The 12,865-nt window shown below is 34.8% G+C and overlaps 1 protein-coding gene across 1 annotated transcript in view; it reads right to left on the bottom strand.

Moving 5' to 3' along the window:
* Window positions 1–600: 600 nt before the first annotated feature.
* CLGN (calmegin) overlaps window positions 601–12,865 on the bottom strand; it is a 49,517-nt gene continuing 37,252 nt past the window's right edge. Inside the window, exons 9-15 of the mRNA XM_030313027.1 lie at window positions 9,145–9,258; window positions 8,872–9,022; window positions 6,337–6,552; window positions 4,897–5,022; window positions 4,517–4,676; window positions 3,347–3,447; window positions 601–1,146 (exon numbers count right to left, since the gene is read on the bottom strand). Coding sequence (XP_030168887.1) covers window positions 1,066–1,146; window positions 3,347–3,447; window positions 4,517–4,676; window positions 4,897–5,022; window positions 6,337–6,552; window positions 8,872–9,022; window positions 9,145–9,258 — 949 coding nt within the window. The 3' untranslated portion in view covers window positions 601–1,065. The remainder of the gene's footprint in view (window positions 1,147–3,346; window positions 3,448–4,516; window positions 4,677–4,896; window positions 5,023–6,336; window positions 6,553–8,871; window positions 9,023–9,144; window positions 9,259–12,865) is intronic.

Genomic DNA, 12,865 nt, shown 5'->3' with positions numbered 1-12,865 from the left:
TGGCACAGCTCCACTATGATGCACTTCTGTGATTTCTGATAACTACTTTAAAAAGAGGAGCAATATCTACTATCTACCTTAGAGACGGCTTTGAAGCCAGATGATAGAACAGACTTAAAATGGATTTGAATTTTAGGAAAAAAGCAAGATAAAAATACAAAGCATGATAATTGATATTAGAATTTCTTAATGACAAGAAAAAAGAAAATAATTTCAAGCCCCCCCCTCAATAATTTTCCAATTCAAGAGGGTACAATTTAAAGAAGAAAAAATGTTTAAATTTTCTTTTCAAGAGCGATGTATGCATAAGCAATCTTCTGAGCAGGGTAAAAGCCATCCTGGCATAAAACAATTATAAAAGCTGAAAAAACATCTGTACACCATTTTATTTTGATGAAGCTATTATCTTTGTATTCAGATGTAAAATACGATGCACTATTAACCAGTGATTCTACGAATGACACTTAGACATTTGTTTTGTTGGCTCGTCAACAAAACACCTCTTTAACGGAATCTATAGTTTAAGCGAACAATGGACCATAACTATAATTTGACACAACTAGGCAAATGGGGGCCACATACGACACTTTCAGTTGTTGATAGAATCAAACAAGCATACAGTAACTTTATTGCATTTAGCTCTGTACAACAGAACACACTCTCGTTTTCGTTGTACAACTGCCGGTTATATTGTTGTCGAGCTGTTTTAAGAGGAAATTCCAATAACTGATTTTCCAATAGCCGTGAAGCTGCTGCATATTATTTTGCTCTGTACAAACCAAAACTTCTTTCTCCAAACTATTAAAACTCTGTAACGTCTAATGACATTATTCTCTTAAATCTGATATACAACGTGCCACTCATTTTTATTCTAAATTCAAAGACCAGGTAACTTCAAAGTTTTTTTTTTTTTTTTCTCCTGAAAAGAAAGACTAAAATAAATGTCTGAAAGAATAACATTGCTAGGTATTAGAAAAATGTGCAGGTGACTCAAGTTCAGATATGGCACACTGATTTTAGAATGCCAAATATCTCGCTCACGAATTAAAAATACTTGAATTTAGTTTATTCCTTTCGCACTCTTCTTTTGCGTACTGACTTCACTGGCCCATCTCCAGATCCTGTGCTCTCATCTGCTTCCTTCATCTGGAGAAAGAATTATGCAAATGTTTATTTTCATACAATGGGTAACTAGTAGATAGTAGTAAATATTTCTTATTCTTTAAAATGTAACAATCAAACGCTACCTTATATGTGTTCTTTAATTCATGAAGCTGATCAAAAATGTGTACATAAATTAATGTGTTTTGTTCATCTTTTGGCATGATTACATTTTAGAATAACTCTGCTTACCAAATATGCATCTGACAAGAAATACTGCTAACAACTCTACTCATGATTTTATTTTATCATTTAGAATTTAATCTCAGTGTCATGGTTAACTAAAGGTTGTATGACATTTTCATTGTGGGATAGTCAACACTAACTTCATCACAATAGTTCCATAAGTAATGAATTGCTGAGCTGGATTTATAGAGACTTTTTCAGAACTTCTGGCATACAGTACTTTGAGAAAAATTAGGAGGCGGAAAAGGAAACATCAGATTTATAATTTGGGGTTTTTCCTTCCTTACCCTCCCAGAACAAGCATTCATACATGAATTAAACTTGTGTAACAAAATAAAATAATGAAGGGGGCGCCTGGGTGGCTCAGTTGGTTAAGCATCTGACTTCAGCTCAGGTCATGATCTCATAGTCTGTGAGTTTCAGCCCTGCATTGGATGATCTCGAGCCCTGCTTCACATGAGCCCTGCTTCTCTCTCTCTCTCTCTCTCTCTCTCTCTCTCTCTCTGCCCCTTGTGGGATTCTCTTTCTCTCTCCCTCTCTCTCTCTGCCTCTCACTCATTTGCCCCCCCTTCTCAAAAAAAAAAAAAAAAATGAAGGTATTATATGGTGTTATACAAAACACTTACTACTTTTCAAGGTCATACTATATAAAAAGTTGGCTAATTTTAGCTCACTGACATAAAAGAAGAGTAAAAGACAAAGACAGAATTCAGTTTTTTTGTTTTGTTTTGTTTTTCTAAAAGCGAGAGAGCAAGCAGGGGAGGGGCAGAGAGAGAAGGAGAGAGAGAATCCTAACCAAGCTCCACACCCAGCATGGAGCCCAACGTGGGACTCGATCCCACAACCGTAAGATTGTGACCTGAGCCAAAATCAAAAGTCAGATGCTTAACCGACTGAGCCGCCCAGGTGCCCCAAGATATTTTTAAAGGTGCACAAAATATTTTGTGAAGCAAAATATAACTAGACACATATTCAAATGAATGAGTGCAAGTATTATTATTAAGAGAGTGGCAGGGGAAACAATGACTATTTAAAATCCTATCCTGGAGGAAATTATCTTCACCCAGCTTCCTCTAGATACAGATATTCAGACTAAGGTTCCCCTAAAACCTCACGAGGCAATGAAGACCAGTCACCAAGTATATATACTGAATAAGCTTTAGAAAACAGGTAACAATGAAACAAGTTTGAGAGTTCTTCAAACTCACAAAATAGAAACTTTATGTCATCCCATGTAGTAGACCAGGCAAAACTGCTTTTACCCTACCAGCACTGAGTAATGAGGGTGGTGAGGACGGTGACTGGGGTAAGATCACGTAGCTCCTAAGGGCTAGCAAATAGAGAAAATAGGCCTTTGGTACATGCTGGGCAAAAAGAGAAAGCTCTGGTTCTGACTCATATCCTGGATGGTTTCGGATTCCATAACTGCCTAAAAAGAGGCACTGTGGAAAGTTCTGTTATATATCAGGATACCAAAAGGGGTAGACGGATCAAATTAATGGGAAAACTAGTTTATTAAAGCTTTGAAAACAAACAAACAAACAAACCACTGTATCAGGCAGATAGTACTCAACTACCCAATGAATGAAATATTACAAAATGTGACAATAAATTATTCAGACAAAAAGAATGTTTTTACAATAGGTGTAAAGAAAACTGTCTTATAATAAACAGAATTACCTTTTAAATATTCAAGTGGTCTGTTTATAATCATTTTCAACAGAACACTTTAATGATAAAGTCATAATATTTTACAGATGCAGCTCTCTGGATTTTGTAAACCCCACACTTTATGCTGTTTCTTATCAGGGGTTAAGATGATTAAATTATTTTCTTGCCTTCTTTATGGATACATTTTAAAAACAATATGGAGGCTCCTATGAAACCTGGGAGAAACACGGAAAAAATTCTCCACAAACCAGACTGCTTTTACTAAAATAGTTTATGGATAACAATCATACATAAAAAATGGTTTATCTTCCGTTAAAGAGCTGCTTACCTCATCCTCTGATCCAGATTTATTTGATTTATTACCTTCTTCTTGTCCTTCAATGATTTCGATTTCTTCTTCACTCTTTTCCTCAGGTTCACCTTCCTCTTCTAGAATATAGATTTTTATTACAGGCAAAGACTTGAATTAGAATTTTGCTACTGAAAAGTATTGAATGTAGTAAGGGGGATTTATTTAAATTCCAATATTTAAAAGCAATTTCTACTATTAGAAATTTCTAAAAATTAATGCAAATACTCATTATTTTACCATATTTTATAAATAAATCATCATATTTGAGGGAAAGGACAGGCTTAAGAAATTCTTAAGCATTTAGTTTACATGTAATATGAAAAGCAAGTATATCTGTGTGTATGTGTATATATATGGACACACATTGTCATATATATAATATATGTAAATATACATGTGTGTGTATTTTTTTGAGAGTATGATTTTTAAGTCCACTCTTTCATCAACTCTTAAGTTAAAAACAGTGCTCAAGGCATAATTTAAGTTGTAGGGGGCTCAATCTGGAACCTGACTTGGGACACCTGGCAAATATCAATACTTTTATTTCTACCTAGATGAGTGAAAGTCTCAATGGAGACCCACCAAAAAGCCTCAGTTCTTCAGTTCTAACATCTTTAGGAGTTTAGTGTAGGGTGGGAAGGAGACATATAATTCAGCAATCCTTCTGGGACATTAAATTACTCATTCTGTATGATAGACTGATAGACGACAGTCACTGAAAGACTTGCTATTGAATTTGTTTCCGCAATCACCTGCCTTAAACCTAGTCCTCTCCTTCAGAGGCTGTGCTCTCTGTACCTCCCATCTCATCTATGTTCTTGGAGGTAAGAAAAGTCCCTGCAAAAAGCTAGGACACACTGGATCCAGGCTCCCAAGCAACTGAAAGATAGCTAAATCTCTTTCTTCTTAGAGAACAAAAACTGTAAGCAGATGGCTATCAGCGTGCAAACCCAGGCCAGGGGCCATCACTCCTCTCTGCCCCAGGCATGCACCTTCTGGGGATTCAGAAGGTACATATTTGACAATAAGCAAGTGCAACAGCTATTATTTACTAGATAATCTGCTCTTTTTACAAGCTTTGCCATGGGGGTGGGGGGTGGGGTGGGAGGGAAGGACTCCTGTTATAACTCAATATCATTATCCTACCTTTTTCAAGACTTTCACCATCACTTTGCTTTTTTTCTTCTCCCAAGTCGACTGGTTTCTCCAGGATGGCTTTCTTTTCCTTCACTTCTTGCTCTAGTGCTCCCTTTGTTTGTGGTTTACATATGTCAGTTTTTTTATACTCTGACTCTTCATATTTTTTCTGTAGTAGTTTAACAGAAGCTATTTTTAGTGAAAGCAAAGCCCTATTTTTTAAAAAGTTTTTTTTTTTTGCAATAACTGGTATTAAACATAGTGAACACAGTAAAAACTTACAGGAAATTTATTTAGCTTATTACTCTTAAGAAATCACTTGCTCAATTCATAGAACTCCTACATACTAAGAGATTTATTTTAAGTTGAAGGAAATTCAATTTCTTTACCTTGACTTTTCTTGGCCAACAAAATAAAGCAATTAATGCTACTGGAAGCCCTGCCGTCACAAGATAAATGAGCCAAAGCCATGGGCGCTCTTCGGCAGCTACCATTAACTGTTTAAATACACCAGGCTATAGAAGAAATAGGCATAAACATGAAATTCAGATTTTATGAACATTCATTAGGAAATACAGTCTATTGAAAACAACTTATTTTATGTAGGTGTTTCATATTAAGGAGTGATGAACTTCTAAGCGAAAAATACTTTATTTTCCCATCTTATGCACTGTACAATTTAAACTCTATTAGCATGTATCACTGTTTGAAACTTTGTAGTAGAAGATATGTTACTACGTAGGTAGAAATTACTAACTTACCAGCAAGAATTATGACAATTTTATTTTTTAGTAAACTTCAGGATAGAACTCCTCTCTATGGATGTATTCTCTTTCATTTAGAAGTATATAATGCTATGATAACTCTTTATTTATTTATTTATTTATTTATTTATTTATTTATTTATGAGAGGGAGAGAGAGAGAGAGAGAGAGCGCAAGGGAGAGACACAGAGAGAGGGAGACACAGAATCCGAAGCAGTCTCTGCGTTGTCAATGCAGAGCCCAATGCACGGCTCAAACCCACACAGCGAGATCATGTCCTGAGCCAAAAATCAAGAGTTGGATGCTTAACCAACTGAGCCACCAGGTGCCCCTCATTCTTTACTTTTAAAGAACTTATTAATAAGATCAACCTGGGAATTACTGCGTTTTCTTTTTTATTAACAAATTTCATACACAAGGAAATTGTTTCTCTTATTAAAATAAAATATAAATTCATTAAAAGCTTTAGTTAAGAAAGTTTCAGAGTGAAAATCTCTTTACCTACTCTTTTGATGGCTTTTGCTAATGTCCAAAGAAACCAAATGTGAGGTACTTTTCTTTACAGTAATTGATTTTAAAGATAAATTCTCCAAGATGCATTGTGTTGAAATACTTACTTAATGTTTCTAAATAGTGTTAAGATTTGGGTAAAAAATACTGGAACACAATTTAATAATAATAAATTTTAAAGTTCCCTGTACTCTTCTAAGTGAAAAGTAGTTACAATGAATAAAGAATAATATTTAGATTGCTGTTACTACTTAGGCCTTGAATTGATAAGGTGACAAAGATATTAAGTAGTCTCCTTATAAATAGCAAGTAAGCAATTAAATCACATTATGCTATCATAATTTAATGAATGAAAAATGTACACACATACAGTTCATTATATAGTTCATGATGAAGTTATAATATAGTAAAGCTAAGTATTTTATCTACATAAAATTATTTAAGTATATTTCTTTGGCATTTACTAATGACTACATATTTATTTACCTTTTAGGGCCATTTGTATAACCTATAACCAGGACGAAGTCTTATTATTATTCTATGGTAAATACTGTACCTCATTAGCATTTGCTATCATTATTTTCACTCCCCAACCATCTGCAGCCCAGCGATCTGCTATTTCCTTTTCTGAACAGATAATAAAATTATCAAAGTAGATATTAGAGGTCATAGACCAAAGCTCTAAACCAAGAGCACGGAAAGAAGTCAGAAGAAATGGATGATCATCCTCAAAATAATCTGGGTTAGGAATTTTTCGAGGACTCCAGATTCCCTGGAAGAAAAAATAATTAAAGACATTTTCAAATAAAATAATGTCATTATAAATGCTATTCAAGAAGTTGTTGCTGTTGAATGAAATCAGCAGTACTATTTGGAGAAAAAAGAAAATCTTATCTGATGTTAATTCATCAGCAAGTCATTGGAAAGAAAAACTTTTCTTCTCATTCTGTACACAATATTCCCTATGAATAAAACTGACTTTAAACTCCAAAAATGGCAAAGTGAAAATCCAACACACAAAGAAACTTGAGTAATTAAATTTCACAAGTGATACCATTATAGACAATATTTTTTACCTTTAGCAAAGTTATTAAAAGCAAGAAGTCATTAAAATTGCCCAAATCAGAGAGATTACTGTATGCTAAGTATGAAGCCATTCCTTTAACATATACCAATGATGGGTATGGATATGTTTTTCTGCACCTCAGAAAAAAATTCAACATAAAAGTTCCATTAAATCTTAAATGATTAAACTCAGCCAAATCAAAAAAATTCAACAATATGATTACTGACTCACTCACTCTTCCATCATGTATGTCTATTCTGTACCAGGCACTATGCCAGATACTAGGGATAGAGTGATGATCAAGAGAGACATGGTTCCTCTATTATTAAATTTAAAGTAGTGAAAGAGACAGGCATTTAAAAAGTTACCAAAATAAGCATTCTGTGATAAATGCTATGAAAAAAACCTCACAGGAAACAATTAGAATATGCAATTGCCTATGTATAATAAATGTTAGAAAATGTCAATGAATAATTAGATAAAACTACAGGGTTAAATGCATAACATAGAGATTCGACCCCAAAATCCAGGTACACTCAAAAGACATCTGATATTATTGAAAAAAAGCCAAAGTTTAATAACACCAGAAAATAAGGACCATATCATTTAAGCACAGGCATCAATTACTAAAATGTACAAATGTAAGGTCTCCTGATCAGAACTCATTTCTTATATTTAATTCTAAACTAGAACTTGGTTCCAAAGTGATCATCGATTAACGGAGAAAAATATAGTATGAAGTGACTGATGTTTAGTTCTTAATATTATTCCTCCAGAAAATTACATAAAGGGTATTTTACTTTTTTTTTTTTAAAGTAGACTATGCCCAACGTGGGGCTTATACTTATGTGACCCCAACAGTCACATGCTCTATGCACTGAGCTGGCCAGTGCCCCAAGAATACTTTACTTTTTTTTTTTAATGCAGACTTAGACTCAGTAGGTTTGAGACCTGAGATTCTGCATTTCTTTTTGTTTATTTATTTAAAAAGTTTATTTATTTTGAGAGAGAGAGAGAGAGAGAGAATGAGTAGGGGAGGGGCAGAGAGAGAGGGAGAGAAAAAGAATCCCAAGTAGGCTCTGCACTGTCCATGCACAGCCTGATGCGGGGCTCAAACTCATGAACCCATGAGATCATGACGTGAGCTGAAATCAAGAGTTAGACGCTTGACCCACTGAGCCACCCAGGCACCCCAAAGTTTATTTATTTTGAGAGAGAGAGAGTATGAGCAGGAGAGGGGCAGAGCAGTCCTAAGCAGTCTCCATGCCCTCAGCACAGAGCCCCACACGGGGCTCGATCCCACAAACCATGGGAGATGGACCCCAGCTGAAATCGAGTCAGATTCCCAAATGACTGAGCCACCTAGGCGCCCCAAGAGTACTCTACTTTTTAAAATAAATTAGGGGCACCTGGGTGACTCAGTTAAGTGTCTGACTTCAGCTCAGGTCATGATCTCACCGTTGATGAGTTCGAGCCCCGTGTCCATCTCTGTGCTGACAGCTCAGAGCCTAGAGCCTGCTTCAGAGTCTGTGTCTCCCTCTCTGTCTGCCCCTCCCCTGCTCACACTCTGTCTCTTTCTCAAAACATAAATAAACATTAAAAAATGTTTTAAATAAATTAGTTGGAGTCTATTTTCTTTTACTTTTTTTTTTTTTTAAGTTTCTTTATTCTGTGGGAGAGAGAGAGAGAGAGAGAGAGAGAGAGAGTGACTGTGCACATACTGGGGAGGGACAGAGAGCGAGGGAGAGAGAGAATCCCAAGCAGGTTCTGTGCTGTCAGTGCAGAGCCCCACGTGGGGCTTGAACTCACGAACCTTGAGATAATGACCTGAACTGAAACAAAAGCCAGACACTTAACCAACTGAGTGCCACCCAGGCACCCCTCCTTTGGCTTAAGATAGCTAAAGTATACTATTACAAATCAAATTTCTAAAAGTTAACACAGCATTATCAATAACTAAATATATAATAGAAATATCACAGCATTTTAAACTTTACTATGGAATTGGAAGAAGTGGGTTATTACCTGGTAGTTAGGATTATCTATCATTGGAGGTCTCCACACTCCTTTGTATTTGGGGTTATCTATCATGGGAGGTGTCCACTCACCACACCCAATTTGACATGCTGGATTAGAAATACGAGGTGCCTCCCATTCTCCATCCATGTCTTCATTCCTTAGGAAATTAGAACAAAGCAAATATAGTAACCTCACATCTCTCCTGTCAGTCAGTCAGTAACAAAAAGCAAGTAAGAAGTGGATGAAATTGACAGCTGAGGATGAAGAGTGTTTGTTTACCAGTCATCAGGTTTCTCAGCATTAGGATCTGGAATAAATTTTGGTTCATCATCAAGCCAGCCATCAGGCTTCACAGCACTTAAATCTTCTATTTGGGGAGGTTCACTTTCATCCCTAAAAATACAGTATTTTGTGTCAAGTATTAGTTATTCAAAAAGTTTAAAAATGCATATGTTACAGAAGTCAGAAGATACCAAAAGGTATTTCCTACCCTTCTGTCTTTGTGTCTACTATCTCCCCCATTTCTCATCCACCAAAATCTTCTGCTAACTTGTTACTTTCTTGCGTATATATTCCCTGTTGTGCCCCATGCATACACGCACATAGGTATATACTGGGTTTTTTTATGCAAATGATAGCATTCTATACAGAGTATGTTTTTGTTTACTTAAAAACTCATCAATTCATCAACAAACACATATTGGAAGCCTACTATGTGCCAAGACTGCTCTGTGAGCCCTGTTTTATATAATATGTATCTGCTTCATTCTTAACTATTGTACAGTTTTCTAATTTGTGGCTATACCATAATTTATTTAGACTAACTACTCTTGAGGGACATTTAGTATTTCTAAAAATTTACTATTACAAATAATTCTATAATGAATATCCTGGAATATATTAGAAATTAACATGAAATTAGCTGTCTGAATTGAAAATATTTTTTCCTGTTTCTCATGTATTTTTTGATATAGTTTATGATAGGTGTTTTTTTGGTTATACTCAAATAATTCATTTTCTGTAGTTGAAATTTATTAATATTTTCTTTTATGATTCTTAAATTTTATGTCATATTAGGAAAGGTCTTCCTTACTCTAATATTATTCTTTTTTAAACTCTCCATATTTAATTCTATTACTTTTATATTTTCATTAAAAATTATACTTAGAAAATAAATTCTCAAGTATATAAACATAATCATAGTAAGTACTGAATAAAACTACTAGTATAATTTTCATCTTTATAGAAAAGTACAAATTTTAAACAAGAGGTTACATGTAATTTTTCAAACAGATCTACATAACAAAATAAACTCAAATAATCAACTCTCTATATGTAAAGACTTATACTTGCCTGCTATCAATTTTGAGTCTCTCAGGGCTCAGAGTAATGAGAATTTAAAATTTAAGGGAGCATTTCTTTTATCAGCTTATAAAACAAATTCTAACATGCATCACCAATCAGAAAGAGCTTATTAGTAGCAGTTTCTTTCATTTCAGGGCAAACTTACTTCCCAGGCTTACTCTTTATAGGTAAAGAAATATGAAACAATGGAAGAAAATTCACATGGAGGGAGGTACTCCTACCATTTCTGAAAGTATGAATTCATGAATATTATGCATTAATAGTGACTTTTTATTAATTAAAAAAAAACCATACTGTTATTTCTTCCTTGTAGAAGTTACTTCCCTATGATACTATTTGCTTGAATGCAAAGACATTTTTATGATAAATCAGGATCTCTCTTTATCTACAAGAGAATTAACAAGGAAACACTTTTGGTTATCCAGGAGCAACACTCAATTTCTGAGTCAGTAGTAACCCCAATGTTTACACACAAGAGCTTGAAGAAACGGAGTTGACACTTTCTAAAATGAAGCAGAGAGAGAGAAATTGGCTTAAAAAAGTGAACACTCAGTGACCTGTGAGACAACATAAAGCAGTCTTACATTTACTTGGTGTCCCAAAAAAAGAGATGGAGAGGCACATATAAATATTTACAGAAATAAAGGCTAGGAGGTGCCTGGATGGCTCAGTCAGTTGGTGAGTGGCCCACTCCTGATTTTGGCTCAGGTCATGATCCCAGGGTCATGGGATTGAGCCCTGCATTGGGCCCCCTGCACTGTGTGTGGAGCCTGCTTAGGATTCTCTCTCCCTTGCCCCATTCCCCCACTTGGCCGCACTCTCTCGCTCTAAAAGTGAAATGGAAAAAATACTGAAAAAAAATGAGGACAAATATTATCCAAAGTTGATAGTTTGTAAACTATACAGTCACATTCCAAAAAGCTGGGAAGCAAGGCAAGCATACACACACACACACACACACACACACACACACACAGAACCACAACCACGGCACAACACTATCTAATTGTTGAAAACTAGTAACAATAAATCTTAACACCAAACAGAAAAAAAAAATTACATATTAGGTAAAGGAGAAAAAAGATGGGAATAACAACTGACTTCTCATTGGAAACAACGCAAGCCTCAAGACAACTCAAGAAATGACTTTAAAAATAATTATCAACCTATAATGGTGAAAACACCTTTCAAAAATTAAGGAAAACAGGGGTGCTTGGGTGGCTTAGTTGGCTAAGAGTCCCACTTTCGGCTCAGGTCATAATCTCACAGTTCATGAGCTTAAGCCCTACTTCGGGCTCTGTGCTGACAGCTCAGAGCCTGGAGCCTGCTTTGGATTCTGTGTCTCCCTCTCGCTCTGTCCCTCCCCTGCTCGTGCTCTCTCTCTCTCTCTCTCTCTCTCTCTCTCTCAAAAAATAAATAAACATTTTAAAAAATTAAGGAAAATAAAGAAATTTTCAGATACTTAAAAGTTGAGAGGATTCAATGATAGCAGACATGTACCACAATACATTGAGAGAATTTTTATCAGGCAGAAGAAAAATAGTAACAGATGAAAATGTGTATCTACACAAAAAGAGTATCCTAAGTGGTAACTATGTGGGTAAATAAAACAACTTTTCCCCTAATAACTGTCTGACTAAAATATACTGAGTGAAGAATAAATATATGTGGCCTTCATAGAATAGATAGACATAAATGTATGATAATAGCACAAAGAATGGAGGAGAAAATGACAAGACCCTGATAAGATTAACTTAGACATAAAGTGATATAATATTAGTTGAGAGTAGACTGAAGTCAGTTAGAAATGCAAAATTCTGTAAACCCTAGAGCAACCAATAAAACAATAAACCACAGAGGAAAAGGCAATATGCCAACAGGAAAGAAAGAATACAAGACTAAAAATAAAACAAAATAACTCAATCTAAAAGAAGTCAGGAAAAATATTTTATAAAGTACCACAGAATATATGGGACAAACAACACAAGTGGCAAGAAAACAAGTATGTTTCCATCCAATCATATTAATAATTACATTAAATGTAGACAATTTAAAACACTCCAATTAAAACACACGAACCACATATAGGTTGCCTACAAGAAAATGACTTTAAAAATAAAGGCATATATAGGTTAAACAAAGGAAAATAATATTCAATGGAAATATGATTTAAAAGAAACCAGAAGTGTTTGTTGACTTAGTATGAGACTAAGTAGACATCAAGACAAGAGTATTACAAGAGTTTATAAAGAAGGATATTATTCTATAATAAAAAAAACGGTTAGTTCCTCAAGAGGTCATGAAGTACTATGAATAGAAGTAGTGACAGATCTTCAAATACATGAAGCAAAACTAACAGAACTCAAACGGGATACCAATCCATCAAAAGATTTTAAAACTCTTCTCTCAGTAAGAGAATAGACTGAAAACCAGTAAATATGTAGATGCTTTCAACAACCCTGATGCAATTGACATTTGTAAATTTTCTGACCACAGAATTAAAAATTTGGAGTCAAAATGAAAATCGTATCTGGAAAATCCATAAATAATTGCCAACAAAGCAACACATTTAAAAACACATGGATTAAAGAAAAAAATCACTAATGAAATTAGAAAACGGTATGAACTGAATGTT

The sequence above is a fragment of the Lynx canadensis genome, chromosome B1 (genome assembly GCF_007474595.2).
Source record: "Lynx canadensis isolate LIC74 chromosome B1, mLynCan4.pri.v2, whole genome shotgun sequence".
Taxonomy (NCBI): Eukaryota; Metazoa; Chordata; class Mammalia; order Carnivora; family Felidae; genus Lynx; species Lynx canadensis.
This window is presented reverse-complemented; position numbering and strand designations above follow the sequence as displayed.